This window comes from Manis javanica, chromosome 5 (assembly GCF_040802235.1).
Source record: "Manis javanica isolate MJ-LG chromosome 5, MJ_LKY, whole genome shotgun sequence".
NCBI lineage: Eukaryota > Metazoa > Chordata > Mammalia > Pholidota > Manidae > Manis > Manis javanica.
In genome coordinates, this window is record NC_133160.1 from 122,321,007 (window position 1) to 122,339,634 (window position 18,628).

At 34.1% G+C, this 18,628-nt stretch overlaps 1 protein-coding gene across 2 annotated transcripts in view; it reads left to right on the plus strand.

Annotated features, from left to right (window-relative positions):
- The first annotated feature begins 211 nt into the window (after positions 1–211).
- Positions 212–18,628, plus strand: part of TECRL (trans-2,3-enoyl-CoA reductase like) — a 125,575-nt gene continuing 107,158 nt past the window's right edge. Inside the window, exon 1 of one of the 2 annotated variants that reach the window (XM_073237531.1) lies at positions 212–512. In XM_073237531.1, coding sequence (XP_073093632.1) covers positions 279–512 — 234 coding nt within the window. In that variant the 5' untranslated portion in view covers positions 212–278. The remainder of the gene's footprint in view (positions 513–18,628) is intronic. The other variant, XM_073237530.1, reaches the window with a different exon arrangement.

Consider the following 18,628-nt stretch of genomic DNA (forward strand, 5'->3'; position numbering starts at 1 on the left):
ACTGGTGGCCATATTAAGAAGCAGAGATAAAAGGAGAAGGCAAGGAATAATTTGAGTGCTGGTAAAGTAATCCCCAACTCTGCAGCAATTCACAATAGTGTGTTATATATAGAAACAGATCAGTCATTGTTTTCAAGCCTGCTAAATAAAACTGAACTCTCGGAATGGCACGCCACTTGACCTTTCTGGGTCTCACCAGCAGTATTTAACTGGCACACAGGGAACACACTTGCAAGTGTCTCCTGTTGACATGACAGATTCTCCTGGTGGTTCACACAATGTTCAAAAGGCACAAATCCCTTGCTTCAGGACGCAAGAGAGAATTGTTTTCTCAAGGAGCTACACGGTCCATATTGAAGAATGACATGAGAAATTTTCACTCTGTGTCACAATTTGTACTCTCAGCAGGCCCTCTAAAATCAATTCCAGCAGTTAAACATTCAAAAACTGTTCACTTTGAGATTGAAATACTTGATGCTCAAACAAGAAAGCAGATATGTATTGTGGATAAGGTGAGTTTTATTTATTATTTATTCATTCATTCGTTCATTCGTTTATTTACTTAAATTTCTCTCAGCTGCCCCTAAGATGGTTGATCACTTGATCAAGTGCTGACAAGACTGTAACAAAATCTGTAATTGGCCTTTAGTGTTCATTTTATGATGAGGAGGATAGATATTTTATATGTTGTTTCAATAGAAGATATTTTCTGCATCGTTCAGACTCCATTTAAATAGTAGTTAGTAATTATTATGTTCTGGGTTTCCTGATAACACTGACCATTGTCAGGATGTAAAATTTCCAGTGCTCAGCTTCACAGCCTAAATGACAAAATATCTTTAGGTTTTTCTCTTCATGCACTTTTTTGCATATTCACCTTATATAGAATTTTTATAGTGTTTGTAGAAAATAGCAAACAAGGGCACTAAGGCTAATAAAAGTAATATTTAGCATATATGATAAAGTCTAGTCATTTAAAAACAATTTTGAATCAGTTTAGCTTGAAAAATGAACATCTCCCTTTTCCTGAGAAGTTTACCTGCTTCAAAAACAAAGTGTTTAAATTCTGAAAAAGAACGACTACTTAATATGCTACACCTCTATATTCATATAATAGATGTTTCACTAAAAAAAGATAAAATATATACTTTCTAAAGTAGAAAATCAACACATAAATACATGTGTACATTGTAGATAGTATATATGTGTACACAATATTCCAAACATTTTCAGTTTTCCAAAAGTTTGGAGATACTAATAGTTTAATTTATTATGAGAAAGACTAATACATTTAACAAAAATATATCTGAATTAATTTTGTTTTACAGTCATGTTGAAAAAGTTTTTTGCTGTTCTAAAAATAAAATTCAATCACTTATTCCACTTAACTATACTCTAGCTGTATTTCTAGATAAGAGGGAAAAAAGAAGAAACTGTTTATTGCTTTTAATTGCAAAGAAGATCATATATACTTTCTTATTTAGTAATTATAATATTATAACCAGCTCTTTAGTTGGGTAATATTAACTTTTATTTAGAGGTGGGAATAACAGAAAAAAATCTTCTACAAGTTCGTACAGGTGATAAGTGGAATGTAAGAGATTCAAAACCATTTCTATGAAACTAAATCACATTCTTTTTTTATAGTACTAGTGGGGACATGTATAAGTAATGATTATATATTATGCATAATAGAATTTTATCTTTTGAACTTCATGCATGTTATAATTTACTTCTATTTTAGTATCACAGGAAAGGCTTTACATTTTTTGTATCATACAGGAATAAGACAAAAATAAAAAATAAAATTATCATCCAGTAGTTGCTGATGTTTGTTATATCTCACTACTGAAAATATAAAACTTATAAGAAAAATACGATTAAATCAAGGGAAACACAGCAATGAATGGAATGGATATTAAAATGGTCAAGGATTTTCAAAGACAAAGATTCTAAAATAAAACTAGTTATTATGTCCTTTCTACGTGTGTCCAGACCTCAACAGAAAATCCACCTTACCGTAATGAGAAACCAGTGGACTCCTAATTCTTTTTCTCCTACATTTAAATTTTCTGTTACTGAGATTTTATTTGAAGCTAGCTTCACATTTCTAGGTATTAATTAAATTGCAAATAATTTAAGCATGCAGAAAGCCAGCATTCTTTAGAAAGAATGATCTTGCTTAGGGATATCCCATTTGAACTGTAAGAGCCCTGGTATTTGCTTCTCCAGCGGTAAACCTTTAAGGGAAGCTCAGCAAGCTAACTAGGGGATTAAGTCTGGATTCCTCACCAGGCTTTACTGAGCAATCAACACCATATGATATGCAACTTACTGCATCCAGATCGTTGGCTTGTCAGTACAACTACATTTCGTTTCTTCTGGTTTTACTTTGTAACTTGGTGAGTTATCTCATAACGATGGTTAAGATATTCGAAAAAAAATAGCCTGGATTAATTTACATTGTTTTGCTTCATGATTCCTAATGGTTTAAATCGGGAAACATGAAAAAAGCTGATTTTGTTTGTTGTTTGTTTTTCATAGATAGATTAACAGCTATACTAACAGCAAGTCCAGTTAAGTGTCCTTCATTGTACTTGGCATTACCCAAAAGAAGTGCTGCTTATGCCTTAGTCCTTGTCTTTCTAAGTACTATTTCAATAAGCGTAAAAGTTAAAGGCCAGGTGCTTTGAACTAAGCATATCTGGATTGCATCCCTGCTTCTTCAATCATATCTATCAAGGCTCAAGAAAGTCACTGAATTGCTGATCCCCAGGACCCTAATTTACAATATGGGTTAAATAAAATATTCTGTAATCTTATAGTAAAGAGTAGGAATAATATTTAATATGGTTAGCAGAGTGCCTTGAGCTTAAGGGACAATTTTTATATTTTATTTGTAATAATCATTGGGAGAAATACATTCAATGCTCATAAAAATCCGAGAAAAAAAATCAGTGATGAGCCTTGTGATAGTGGCACAGAATTTAAATTTGACTTCTTCATAATTATCCATTAACATGATTTGTTATAATACTTATATTAAATATACATTTTCAAATACCTTGAGTGGGATGTTTGTATTTTATAACACATTCTGAGCTCTAGAAGACTTTTAGTTTTTATCTAGATATTATAATTTAAACTTCAGAATGGAGAAAGTATATACTCAAGATATTCATGAAACAAAAATATGGAGTTAATTCCTAGGATTTAAAATAATATATTCAATCATGTTCTTTTACTCACACACACACACACACACACACACACACTCACACACAACACAAAACAAACAAAAAACCTTTTCTTGCCTTCACTATCTTCTCCAGTTTCTGCCCCATTTCTCTCATCATGTTCACATTGTCTGTTCACATCTCCCTTTACTCATTCTATCCTACAACTACTCCATGCAGGCATTTCCTCCAACACTTCTCAGAATATTGAACTTGCCAAGGTCACCAGAGAAGCAGTGATAAGTACCTTGCTAAATCCAAAGGTCAATTTTCATGCTTTATCTTACTCAGTATATCAGCAACATTTGCCATTGTTAAGCACATTCTCCTCCTTAAACACTTTTGCTATTTGAGTTCACAGATGATACACACATTTTTTTTTTAAACCTACTTCATTGGCTTCTCCTTTTCCTCCTGCTGCTGCTTCATCCTCTGATTTGTTAGCTGTGGACAATCAGAATGTTTCTCCATTTAGTCATTTACATTATTGAGTCCCATAGTTTTAAATATCATCTGCCTATTGATGACTTATAAACATATAACTGTTCCTTATCCTTTTTTCCTGAACTACAAATCGATTTATGTGTGTAACTATATATCTGTGTATTTATGTATCTACCCATCTATCAATCTATCTATTTGGATGTTTACTAGGCATCTCAAACTTTTAAAACTGAGCAACTGGTCTTTCTCCAAAATATTCCCACAGTTTTTCAATGATTAAGTAGCAGCTACATGCTTCGAATAGCTCAAGCCAAACACTTCAGGGCATCATGACTCGTCTCTTAATCTCATGCCCTACATAACCCATCTTCACAGTGATACCTTCAGATATATCCAAACTGACACATTTTCACCACTTCTTCTGCCAGCACCTCTAAATCTTTCCTCTGCTCTATCCTTAGCACCTTCAATATATTCCGTACCTACCAACCTGAACCAGCCAGTTAAATTGTTCCAGAACTATTCAGAACTAGTTAATGTCCTCTTTAGATCTTAATGGTTGTGTTTTCAAGGGCCTTTCCTAACTACCCATTCAAAATTCCATAATCTGCTAATATTATTAATATTATTTTCCTTCCCTGTTCTGTTTCTTTACTTGTACTTATTACCATTTAACACATTACTTATTTTCCTGTTTTCATTTTGTTTATTTCTGATTTTGCCTACCCTCATTATGTCCCTTCACAAAGTCAGGGATTTATTTTTCTTCACTCCTGTATTTCCAACATTTAAAATAGTGTTTGGCACAAAGAAAGTGTTTAAACAATACGTATTGAATAAATTAATGCCTGTTAAAGAGATACGTGGATTTAATAATGCACTCATGTTTAGTAGTGGTTATTTTGGAGTACAGGAGTATGATATTTGAAAATAGAATGCTCATTGCAATTAAATGTAAATATATTCACAGAAGAAAACATTTAATCAAATGATTCAACTGAGTGCAAAATTTCTTCCTGCCTTGCTCCCAACAGAAAGTTTAAAGAATTTAACTTTGTATTGTTATATAACTTACTAACAGTCATTTTCTGATAACAAAAGCTAACAAGCTTTTGATAAAGAAGCCAATGCAGATGGGAATTTTTATTTAACTAATCTATTCCCCACAAATGAGTAAAATAAATGACTAACCAAAGATGGTAAGGTGGAGAAAATATTTAAAATACCAAATATTTAAAATTTAAAGTATTAAAATAAGGTGGAGAAAACTGTTAAATATCATTCTTAAGTATTTATTGGACCATCAGTAAATATATAGAAAAATAAATTTTAAAAATTTACAATAAGTAATTTCCAGTTGCTAACTATCCCTGTCTCACTTGTATTTTTAAAATGTCAGAAGCTTACCTAGTTAGTGATAAATTGATGATTCAAGAGCATGGCAAGACCTTTAAATGTTAAAATTGATAAACATTTCCAATATCTTCACATTCCTTTTTTGTTAATCTTTTATTCAAGGAACTTGACCTCAAGAGTCCCACAGTTTTATTTGTCCTATGTACAAACTCTCAAGAGCTTTTTAAAGACTTCTTGCAAATACAAGAAAACACTAAAAAATTCTCCAATCCTTCCAATCCTTCTAATGGTAAAAATACAAATTTTCACCGGAATATAGTAGAGAGGATTATAGGGTAGTAAGACTGCATAAAATTGTAATTTTAATACTTTAGTTAGAAACTTTGAGAAGTCTTAATTTCTGATGTTGCCAGTTTTAATATCTTGCCTTGGGCACATGGCTTAGTGTATGTGTGCCTCAGTTTGTTCATCTGTGAAATGAGAATGGCACCTGTCTTAAGATGGGCCTCATGGCAGTTATCGTGATTTCACGTATATGCAAATGATAGTAACTTCTTTTTCTTCCATTCCTCTTTTTCCCTTCCTTGTCTTCTTTTTTCTTCTTCCCTTTTTCCTCTCCATCCTTTATATATTCCTCCCATGTCTGCACCCTTTTTCCTCCCTTCCTGCTCAGTCCCCGTCTTCCTACAGCATGATATAATTGAAAGTTTATAAGCTTTGGATTCAGATAGACCATAATTTTAATATTATAAGTCTGGCTGCTTTTTATTTTCCTTGGATATGGTCCAATATCTATGCCCACATTATCTTTTTCTGTAAAAGGATTTAGGTATTATTATTCTTCCCCATTATAAAGGAAGAAATGGAGGTACAGAGAGTTGAAATAAAGAACTTAATTATGTGTAAGAACCAAGCTTTAAACCTGTCCAAAAATGTTCTGTGCCTTATTCCAAACTATTATACACTACCACTTGACAGACATTTGTGACTTTCACTAGCCAAATTATCATATTGTATTTAATGTATGATTGGAGGATCTGACTTTAACTCTCTATTCTGACACAGAGAATGTGTTTCAGGACAGAGGTGCTATAAATACCATATGATTTCACTTATATGTGGAATCTAAAAACAAAACAAAACAAAAGACCCAGAAACTGACTCACAAATATGAGAAAAAACTATTGGTTGCTGGGGGTTGGGGGATGGACAGAGTACAAGCAAAATAGGTAGAAGGGATTAAGAGGTACAAACTTTGAGTTGTAAAATAAAATCACAGAGATGAAAAGTAAAGCATGGGGAATATAGTCAATAATATTGTAATAATTTGGTATGGTGACCGATGATAAGTACACTTATCATGGTGAGCATTTTATAATGTATATAAATGTCGAATCACCATGTTGCACACTTGACATTATAGTATTATGTCAAGTATACTTCAAAAAAACCCAGAAAACAACAGAGGTGCTATATTCAAAGGGTGTCTATTTGCCCTTCCTTTTGAGACAAAAGATTCTTAAGTATTCTTTTATTTTTTAGATATAGACATGAAATAACATTATTTAATATTCAAACTTAGAAATTAAAAATATTTTTAAAGTCCCCTCAATAATAAAATAAGGATAAAATGTGCTCAAAAATGTTTATATCATTAAAAATTTTTAAACTGAGAGGAACATAATTAGCATAGTTTTCTATGAACCAGAGGAGCCCCAATTGCCAGCCCTCTTTTTAGATACTTAGAAATTCAATAATATAGTATACAGTTCTAGTTTCAAAAGAATCAGTGTACTTTGTCTAACTTTCTATTTTAGATAGTGGTGATATATTAGAAATATTTCACTGAAGTAGGAAAACAATTGAATTAATTCTTTTCTATTATGACTGTAAAATTTAGGCATGTTTTATGATAGCCATTATTATCCTTTTGTAAAATGGTTAGAATGTATTAGAATTAGAAAGTATAGTCACGGGACCTTCTTTACAGCATAAGTTTCTAGTATTCTATATCCAACTCTGATACTTCAAATATGCATTGATTACTTATACCATTATATATTTATGAAATATGCCAATGGATATATGTATAAACATTGCACGTCAATGCAATAATAGAAAAGGAAATGGATATACTCTAGAAAACTATTTATGCATAATACTTACAAAACAAATATAGACTATTATGTGCATTCAGTTAGATTATGTCTACATTTTTCCATGTTCCAGATGTATCATCACACAAGAAAACTGTCTTTGTTTATGGTTAAGCTATAAAGAAGATGTCATTTTTATCTCCTAATACATGAGTTGCAATGATACTCCATTTAGAGGATCAACATGGCTGAATAAATTTTTAAGGATTTAAATAAAGGATAAAATATTTAAAGGATGCATCTAGAAAGAGAAGAGTTGAAATTTATCATATTCAGTGATTCTCCAGCTCTCTATTTTGAATTTTATAATGTCAAAATCAAGTATTTATTCAATAGATATTTGTTGAGATATTTGTCTATTCTGTGTTTGAGATAATGCATTAACTCAAACAGATGCTATTCCTATTCTCCTAGATTTTATTCTTTCCTGTGGAAGAAAAATATGGTAGAAGTAACTTTAAGTGCAAAGATATCTACATAGTCAGAGGAAAATCCAGGTAATTTGGGGTGGTAGACAAAGGGACATAACTTAGTCTGTGGCACAGGAAAGTCTCTCAGGAGAAATGCTGTTTAACTGTGGCCCAGATTGTGGGTAAAATGAACAGAAATAGGGGGATATGTTATGAACATTTAGGAGGGAGAGACATCAGGACATATCTGGTTGTCCAGAATGAGGGACAGGAAGGACATAAGTGCTGACAGGAAGGACATGAGGTACTGTTTGAGCAAGTGAAGATCCTGAGGATGGTATAATTTACTGAATCATTTTTGTGTGTTTATTTTTGTTGTTATTTGTTTGCTTTCTTAATTTTGGTACAGACAAGTAGAAAGGCAGATAGGAAACAAACACTCAGTTTTGTTCACTTTAAGTTGGATATCCAAGTAGAGATAACCAGCTGGTATCTGGGTGTGAAGACCTAGAAGTCAGCAGAGTAGTCATGATGAAGTATTTTTACTTGAAAATTAGAAACATACAGGTGGTCTTTACAACCATCAAAGTAGAGAAGACAAATTCTAGAAAAGACAATGTGATGGATAAGAAGAAGATAAAAACAAGTAAGAGGCCTGAGGAATTCCAACATGTAAAGGTCTTAAGTAAAGGGAAGATGAAGAAGGAAAATAAGTTTTCAGAGAGACAGAAGAAATATGGGAAATGCTGCATTACAGAAGCCTAAGAAAGAATATTTGAGTGAGAAGGAAGAGATCAGTGGAGTTAAATGCAGCTAGAGAAATATATGTATTCCATGTATAAGTGCTGTGTTGTTCCTTTTTGAATTTAACTAGAACACATTAGGCACAGTGATTTGGAGAAAAGTCTAGTTTGGAGTGGGGAGTAACAACTAGTGAAAATAAGATATTTGAGTTTCCTACAAGACCTTCCTTTTTAAGTACCAGAAGTCTTGAAAAACTTGTCCCATTTTCTTCATTCTTCAATTCTATACTGATTCTCATGTTGTCCAGTTCACATACTTGGGATTATCTTCTACCGCTTCTCCATTACTCCATGTTTCAACATTCTATACAACTCACCCATGCCAGAAGAATCTTCTAATTTTCTTTCTTTGAGTTTTGACAACTCCTTTGTGTGCCACATTTTATCTCCTATAAGAAGATGTGTTTCTAGTCCTAGTGATAGTTGAAATCTCCATTATATACATTACACAACCTAGCGGTTGGGAACAAGCATTTGTAAACTGTCATAACAAATTGAAGGAATAATCTCATGCTTGTTCAATGAAATAACTTCTTTTTAATGAGAAATGAATTTGGTTATATCAGTGTTTCATTTTTTTTATAGTAATTTATTTTCATTTTATTTTACAAATGTAAAAGTAGACATGACAAAGTAGAAAAAAAATTTTGAATGATACTTAATCCTATATAGTTTGGGAAGTACTAAACTAGATGATATAGAAATGACCTTTTCAATATCACCATAATTCAAACAGATGAAGTGTCCTCAATGCTATTATATAATAAATGTGTGTTGGATTCAAAATTAGAACATGTCATTTCCAGGCTCCTTCTAGGTTTCATTCTAAAGATTGCATTTTCTTGACAGGCAAAATAGAATAATAATTTTCAAAGGTTTGTGTTGGAAATATAGAATGAATCTTATAACTAAAGTGACATATTTTTAGACCAATGAAGTAAATAACTCATAATTTCCTTAGGAATTTAAAAGATGGGGTCAAAAAGAAATGCTAACCATTAAGGGAAGAACAGTAAGAGGGATATATTAAAAAGAGAGCCTGTTTCCTATTAAGTCAAGACTAAATGAAGAAAGTTAACAGAAGAACGTGTTTTAAAAAGCCCATAAGACTTAGATACATTTTCTGTGTAAAGAACCTAGCAGTGAAGTGGTGGCTATATCCAAAAGAGACATATAAAGGGGAGAGAGCTATATCTACTTTGTTATTCAAATTAGACAAATGATTACTTTATGAGTGACTACTATTCTTTAGATTATATGGAGTTGAAAATCACCCTGATATGCATGAGTCATGTTTGAAGGACAGATTACACATTTTAAAACAAATTATAGTATGGGAAACAGCATACACAAGTTTCTAAGAAGACTGTGGAAATAATCCTTTTATCCTATAGAGGTTTAGGCACAGGGATGAGAAACTAAGCTGAATTCAGGAGAAGGAACCACTCAAAAAGATCTTTAAAAATATATAGTACAATATATCAGTATTAGTTGGGTAGAAAAAGCATACCAGGAGGAAGAATTAGCATATCAAAGATAAAGATGCTGAAAAGCAACAAGCAAGGTTTCTGGCCTGATGTAATTTAGTCCATGGTATGATGATGCAGAATGGAGCAAATTGAACAGATCATCTGATTGGGACTGATGATAGTAGGCCTAGATGCTTTTCTAAGGCATTTGGACTTTTTCTTTTCTTTCACATTAGGGGGATAATATTTCCAGATCTACTGTTCATAAAATTAAATCTGGCAACCATGTGGAAGATAGCATGGATAGTAGAAGAGTACAAAAGAGAGTACAAATGAGAATTTTACAAAACTGAGAAGCAAGTCTTTTGCGAGTCTCTTCAGGACTGCCACATTGGGAGGCAAATGATATCATGGGGGTCTGCTTAGACTCTGAAGATACTCAGCCACTTCTCATGCTTACACAGCTTATGACATTGAGCAATGTCTTTAATTTACTTTCCCTTATATTTCATTGACACAAGTTATCTTTTTGTTTGACACCTAAACAAACAAAAAATTCCATAAGGAATTTCCTTAAGGAAATGACTATGGGCCAGAGCCTTGAATAAAGTAGGACATAAATAACAAAATAAAATTTACAAGTTTAATAATAATAAGAAAATTCTCACATCAATTAAATATATATTAAATAACAATGAAATGAAGGATGGTTTAATACAATTTTCACACTGTAATAAAAAATCGAACTTAAATTATATTTTTTCTTATGCAAGTGTATATAATCCACGTTTGGGTAATATCTATGAAACAATTGAAACTAAATACAAATCTGGAGCACATCTCTGGGTCACACTTGAAACTTTAATAAAGTTTAAAGTTTTATATATTTTCTAATTTAATCTTTACTGAACACCATGTATGTAACAAAACAGAGTTATGCAGCAAATATTCTGTGCTTTATATAAAATGTCTTTATAGCCCACACAGGTAAGAGTGAGACAGACATCTATATCTGCATGCAATGGAATGGAATGTGGTATTATAGGGGAAAGGAATATGATATTCCATTACCATTTTATTTGAGTTAAATTTAGTTTAACCAGGATTTTGCTGTTTGGATTTGTAATGAATTAAGGCAATTGTTCTATATGTAAAAGTGTTAGAAATTTGTCAAATTTTGTGGTGCACAGGCTGTCAGATGGCGAGCTGAGGTTCAATAGCAAACCAAAAGAGAGTCTTAAATGGGGAAGTTTGTTACTCACAGGTCCTGGCGGAAGTGTCCAGCAGGCCTTAAGGATCTACCATGGGAGGTCAAGACAGAGTACAGACAGAGAGGGACATGGGATCTGGGCACATGCCTTTGTAGGGCCCATGGGTGGAGTGTTTTGGGTTCACAGGCTACGACCAGTTTAGTTAATATGAACCAGAAGAGTGAAGTTTTGGTAAGCCCCTGAGGGGTCTTACCTAAGGAGTATGAAAAGAGCAGGCATGGAGGCAGGGAAGACTGTTGATCATGAGAGTTACTGGGAAGATCATGTCACAAATGTACATTTACTTGTGACTCTACGGGCTGCTATGTAGGACATGCAATTGCATGAAGGGCTGCAGTCACTTTAGGGTCACTGTGGACCCACTGGCCAAACAAAGCAGGTGCCAAGGCAGCAATACTGGGGAGCAACTTAGTGAGCCTTTCAACAAAATCTAAGATGTTCATGTATTAATTACCAGAAAGTTTATGATGAAGGAATTCTTAGTTTTTAGTGATCTAACAATTCAAGCAAAAAAGATAAAGACTGTTTACATAATGTGTTTCTAGGAAATAGTTTTGGTTTGATTTTTTTAAGCTTTTGTGGGATTCCTTTTTTTTTTTTGGAAATCAAAGGAATTGTATTTTAGGCATATGCCTTGCTTGTCCACATAAATATTTTACTGGTACTTTTTGGTAGCCTGACAAATAACTATAAAAATCATTTGCTAACTTGCTGCTGTGATCTGAATGTATACTTAAATGTAACACACTTTTTTACAGTTCCTTTACTACATGAGGTTATCTAGTGGCAACTTTCTTTCCTGCAACTTTTCCTTATATCATTAGTAACTAACAAATGAGCAGTAATTTAAGGCAACATCAGGAAATAAATATTGCAGGGTTTTGGTGTGTGTGTGTGTATTTTAAATTACTTAAAGGGATCTGAGGGAACAATATTATAGCAAATGGAAACTGATATTTCTATCACATTAAACTTTTAATATCCTCACAATACATATTTGTGGACACACATTTATGCTCCCTGAGGTTTTCAGTTTGTGTTCTTAGAAACACAGGAGTGATAAAATTTATATTTTTGCTAGAATTTGTGTAATGACTGTATCTACGCTTCACACAGTGCTAAATTATACATAAGTGTGATCTTAGATTTATGTATATTTACACTGCACCTTACTTCCTACTGTGAAAACTATGCTATTTGTAGGGCCATATGATAAGAGCTCAAAGGTTTGAAGTCAATCATTGTTGGGAGGTAGATTACCTTTAAAATGCTTTCAGTTGATTACTTCCACATACCTTTGAGAGTATCTTGCAGGGCCATAATTCTAGAACAATACCTGTATTCCTCTTCCCTCCCTCTCTCCTTCCTTCCTATTTGTTTTTCTTTATATACATTGAAGAATACCAATCTTCCCACTGGTAGGCATTATAACAGACCCTGGGAAGAACAGGATGAAAACTAAACCAAACCAAAGAAAATATGTTCCTTTCTCTTCAGATGTTCACCATAGTGTGATGGATAATCACATGTAAATAGTCCAACACGAGATCATAGAACACACGCTAAAACAGAGTTATGAACAAGGTGCTGCCTGAGCCCAAAGGGTTGATTTTCTTTTCTAGGTTAAGAGTTGAGAGAGGCTTGAGAAATCTCTTCCGGTCATAAACACTTCCAGCAACTGAGGGATCAGCCTGGGGATATCATAACAGTAAAGGGCAATCTCCTAAAGGGGAAATTACCTCCTCTGAATGCCTTCCATCCTCTGCCCTTCAGGCTGTCACTGACGGCATATTGCTATAGAGACACCTCTGGAGAATTCAGGGAGGAAGGTAAAGATGAATTCCCTACCCACTTAAGCATTTCAAATGTACAAACTTTTCAGGCTCCATACCATTAGTATGTTATATTTTATTAGTGGATTTTTAAACTGACAGTCTTCAAATAATCTTCAATCCCTGTTGACCTACTGGGATGTAACTGAGTTATGTGAGCCTACTTCTTGGTCACCACATAAAGCCCATGCATGTCACACTCATTTATTTCCCTAAGAGAAGTTAGTTCTCTTTTAAGACAGATTTCCTTTGAACTGCCTAATACATCTAGATAACAGATATTTTAGTTGAAAATTGATCTTACTCTTAAATCAAGAAATTTTTACCTCTGCCTTCTATAAACTCATCATTCTAACATCATTTTGTGAAGAGTGAATTAATTCTGACCTGTCCTTTCTTATTATTGTAGCTTAAGTTTTCTCAGTTTACTTTCTAATGCCTCCAAAATAAACATTTAATATTATTTCATTTGTAGATGCTTCTGACTTTTAGATTATTGGTTACTGATTTTTTAAAAATAAAAGTATACTGTAGTTAATCATTTAACAAAACCTTTGATGAATTACTGACTGTCTAATTGATTACTTTATCTGTCAATACTAGTTTGTGTGACATTGAATATATATTTATTATTTGCTTCAAAAAATTCATTTAATGAAGTCATATTGTAATCTGAATTTAATTTAATCAGGATTTCAACATAGAATCTGATACATTATTTAGATGATATGTTACTCATTTTTTACACATTGAAAAGTTTCAAAATCTCTCACTCTAAAATTTCTGAGAAACTTTTATCTTAAGACCTATTTTGTAGATTTCTTTTAACTTTTTACATGATAAGAACATAGTAAAACAGCCAGAAGCCCTGAAATATTGATTACTAAATTAAAATCTGGTTCATTAATCTGGAAAGAAAAAGCAAAATAGTTTTTTTTATAGTCATAAAAAAATCTGTAAATCTATTTTTTCCTTTTAGTTTTCAATCAGCCTTACTGCCATTGCACAGACATAATGTCTTCCTAGGTCTTTTTGGTAATAGAATCCCTATAATTTAACGTTCCATGTATGTCATAGTTTAAGTATGAAAGTACAGTTTGGTTAAAACATCTAATTTTCAAGCCAGCTGTTCTTTGTGTTATGCTATGCTATAGCAGGAAAAAAATCTGGAATCAAAGTTTAGCTTTGCTTCTTCATACAAAGGCACCCATTTCCCCTTTGCCTGATTATGTCTCTTATAATTACACACAGTGCTCACTCACTATCAAAACAGTCCTAAAAGGAGGGAGTTGCCTAATTGTTGAGGACAAATTCTCCCATAAAAGTGCAATACACACAGTGAAATTTGAAAAGCAGTGCAACAATTTTTCAATGGCTAGCACTATGGAGTGGCATTTATGAGGGCAGTGAGACAAGGTGCAGAAATAATTGTAGCACCTATCTCTGTAATTTGATGTCAAACTATTAATTAGTAATGTGAAGTTCCTGAAGTTGGTTTTCCTCCCAATTCTTTCTGCTTGAAAGTCATTTCACATTTTCCCTATTATAAAACTGTAACATAAACCTTGAAGTAGGTAAAAATAAATGTATGATTAGCACTTCAAAATTTGAAGCAATCTCTGATGTTTTAGAGGTCATTTTAAATTGGGATCTATCAAGGGAATCATATACGAGGTCCCTTCACATTAACAAATTTAATCGAGTTATCTAAAACAAAAGCAAAAACAAAAATCTACTACTTTTTGAATATAGATAACATGCAATAAATAACAGGGGATTTGGATTGAAGATGGCGGTGTGAGAGGTGAGACAGAGGCTTCCTCCTAAAACCGCATATAATACAAAAATATAATTAATACAACTAATAATGAAAGAGCAACAGGAGAGAGGACTGAGCCAAACTGCATATACCTGGAGAAAAGAATAAACCTCACGAAACAGGGTAACGTACCAAAGCCATGGCCTGGTGGGACCCAAGACCTTCCCCCACCCCAGCTCACTGGCAGGAGGAAGAGAAACAGAGTAGGAAGAGACTGGAGGCCTGGGACTGCTGAACACCTAACTCTGGAGATCTGCTCTGGGAGCACAAACATACATTTCATGGTGCTTACATGGTACTCTCGTGATTAGGGGGTTGGAAAGCAAAGAAAGCAAAATTCCTGAAGATACTGAGATTCCAGCTGCTTGTGGAAAGCAGGGATCTATATCCGGCTGTGCTGGGATAAAAGAAAGGCAGGACGTCTGAGCGACTTCCTAACATGGAAGCCCTGAGCAAGAGGGCAGCTAAAGGGGCAAGAATTGCACAGAACTCACTGCTCAGGAGAAAGGACAGGTAGACAAAATTGTCTGGGTGTACTCTGCCCAGCAGGTTGGGAGCTTTCATGATCTTCAGGTGCTCCAGCTCCCTGGCTGGCTACACAGCTCCAAGGCCCCCCTCCATGATATGCAGCCTACTGTGCCTTTCTCTTGGCCAGACCCACTTGGCTCAAAAAGTGGAAAACCCTACCCTGGCGTTAGGTCAGCCAGAGGGAAGATCTGTCCACAGCAACTACAAATGCAAAGCATTGAGGCTTATACCTGTGTGCTCAGCCAACTGGTTCAGGCAGTGGAGACAGGCATAGAAGCCGGGAAGCAGGAAACAGCTCTTTTCTTCCCCCAAGCACAAATACCACTCCCCTACAACCCCTGATATTGCTTCAGGGGCTGAGCCACTCCAGAGACTAGAGCTTCTGGGCACTAGAGGGTGCCATATACAAATATAAAACACCAAAGAAACCTGGTTCGAAGTAAAATTATGAATACAACTCCTGAGAAAGATTTAAATGACATAGACCTCATCACTCTATCTGAAAGGGAGTTCAAAATAAAAATCATTAACATCCTCAAGGAGGTATAGAAAAATATTCAAGAACTCAGGAGTGAATTCGGGGAGAGAGGCAATCATTGAAGAGTACAATGGAGGATATTAAAAGCAGATTAGATACAGTGGAGGAGATGAAAAATGAAATAGAAACTAGAGAAGAGGAAAACAAGGAAGCTGAGGCACAGAGAGAAAAAAGGATCTCTAAGAATAAAAGAATATTGAGAGAACTGTGTGACCAATCCAAACAGAACAATATTCACATTATAGAGATACCAGAAGAAGAAAAGAGAGAAAAAGGGATAGAAAGTGTCTTTGAGGAGGTAGTTGCTGAAAACTTCCCTAATATGGGGAAGGAGACAGTCTCTCAGGCCATGGAGATCCACAGATCTCCAAACACAAAGGACCCAAGGAAGACAACACCAAGACATATGATAATTAAAAAGGCAAAGATCAAGGATAAGGACAGACAATTACAAGCAGCCAGAGAGAGAAATAAGATCACATACAAAGGAAAGCCCATCAGGCTATCATCAGACTTCTCAGCAGAAACCTTATAGGCCAGAAGGGAGTGGCACGATGTGTTTAATGCAATGCAGCAGAAGGGCCTAGAATCAAGATTACTTTATCCAGCAAGATTATCATTTAAATTTGAAGGAGGGATTAAACAATTTCCAGAGAAGCAAAAGCTTAGAGAATATACCTCCTACAAACCATCTCTATAGTATATTTTGGAGGGACTGCATTAGATGGAAGTGTTCCTAAGGTTTAATAGCTGTCACGAGAGGCAATAAAACTACAGTAAAGAAAGTAGAACAGTTAATTACTAAGCAAATGCAAAATTAAATTAACTATTCCCAAAGTCAATCAGTGAATAGACAAAGAGTACAGAATATGATACCTAATATATAAAGAATGGAGGAGGAAGAAAAAGGAGGCGAAAAAGAAAAGAACCTTAAGATGGTATTTGTAACAGCAATTTAAGTGAGTTAAGTTAGACTCTTAGATAGTAAGGAAGTTAACCTTGAACCTTTGGTAACCATGAATCTAAAGCCTGCAATGGCAATAAGTACTTACCTATTGATAATCAACCTAAATGTAAATGGACTGAGTGCACCAATCAAAAGACACAGAGTTAATGAATGGATAAAAAACAAGACACATCTATATGCTGTGAACAAGAGACTAACTTTAAACCCAAAGACATACACAGACTTAAAGTGAAGGGATGGAAAAAGATATTTCATGCAAACAACAGAGAGAAAAAAGCAGGTGTTGCAATAGTTGTATCAGACAAAATAGACTTCAAAACTAAGAAAGTCACAAGAGACAAAGGACACTACATAATGATAAAATGGTCAATTCAACAAGAAGATATAACCATTATAAATATCTGTGTGCCCAAAACAGGAGCACCTACATATGTGAAGCAAATACTAACAGAATTAAAAGAGGAAATAGAATGCAATGCATACATTCTAGGACACTCCACCACTCCACTTACTCAGAAGGACAGATCAACCAGACAGAAAATAAGTAAGGAGAAAGAGGCACTGAACAACACATTTGAACAGATGGACCTAACAGACCTCTACAGAACTCTACACACAAAAGCGGCAGAATACAAATTTTTCTCAAGTGCACATGGAACATTCTCAAGAATAGATCATACACTAGGCCACAGAAAGAGCTTCAGTAAATTCAAAAAGATTGAAATTGTACTAAACAGCTTCTCAGACTACAAAGGTATGTAACTAGAAATAAATTACACAAAGAAAATGAAAAATACCACAAACACATGGAGGCTTCACAACATGCTCCTACATAACCAATGAATCAATGAGCAAAGAAAAATAGAGATCAAGCAATATATGGAGACAAATGACAATAATAATTCAACACCACAAATTCTGTGGGACTCAGTGAATGCTATACTAAGAGAAAAGTATATTGCAATACAGGCCTACCTCAGGAAAGAAGAACAGTCTCATATGAACACTCTAAACTCACAATTAACAAAACTAGAAAAAGAAGAACAAATAAGGCCCAAAGTCAGTAGAAGAAGGGACATAATAAAGATAAGAGGAGAAGTGAGTAAAATTGAGAATAAAACAATAGAAAGAATCAATGAAAGCAAAGGCTGGGTCTTTGAGAAAATAAACAAAATAGATAAACCCCTAGCCAGACTTATCAAGCAAAAAGAGAGTCTACACACATAAACAGAATCAGAAATGAGAAAGGAAAAATCCCTACAGACACTATAGAAATACAAAGAATTATGAGAGAATGCTATGAAAAATTACATGCTAACAAACTGGATAACCTAGAAGAAATGGATAACTTTCTAGAAAAATACAAACTCCCAAGGCTGACCCAGAAAGAAACAGAAAATCTAAATAGATCAATTGCCAGCAACAAACTTGAACTGGTAATAAAAAAACTACCCAAGTACAAAACTCCTGGATGAGATGGCTTCACTGCTGAATTTTATCAAACATTTAGTAAAGACCTAATACCCATCCTCCTTAAAGTTTTGCAAAGAGTAGAAGAAGAGGGAATACTTCCAAACTCACTCTATGAGGCCAGCATCACTCTAATACCAAAACCAGGCAAAGACACCACACCATGAAAAAAGAAAAGTACAGACCAATATCCCTTATGAACATTGATGCAAAAATACTCAACAAACTATTAGCAAACCAAATTCAAAAATACATCAAAAAGATCATTCACCATGATCAAGTAGGATTTATTTCAGGGATGCAAGGATGGTACAACATTCGAAAATCCA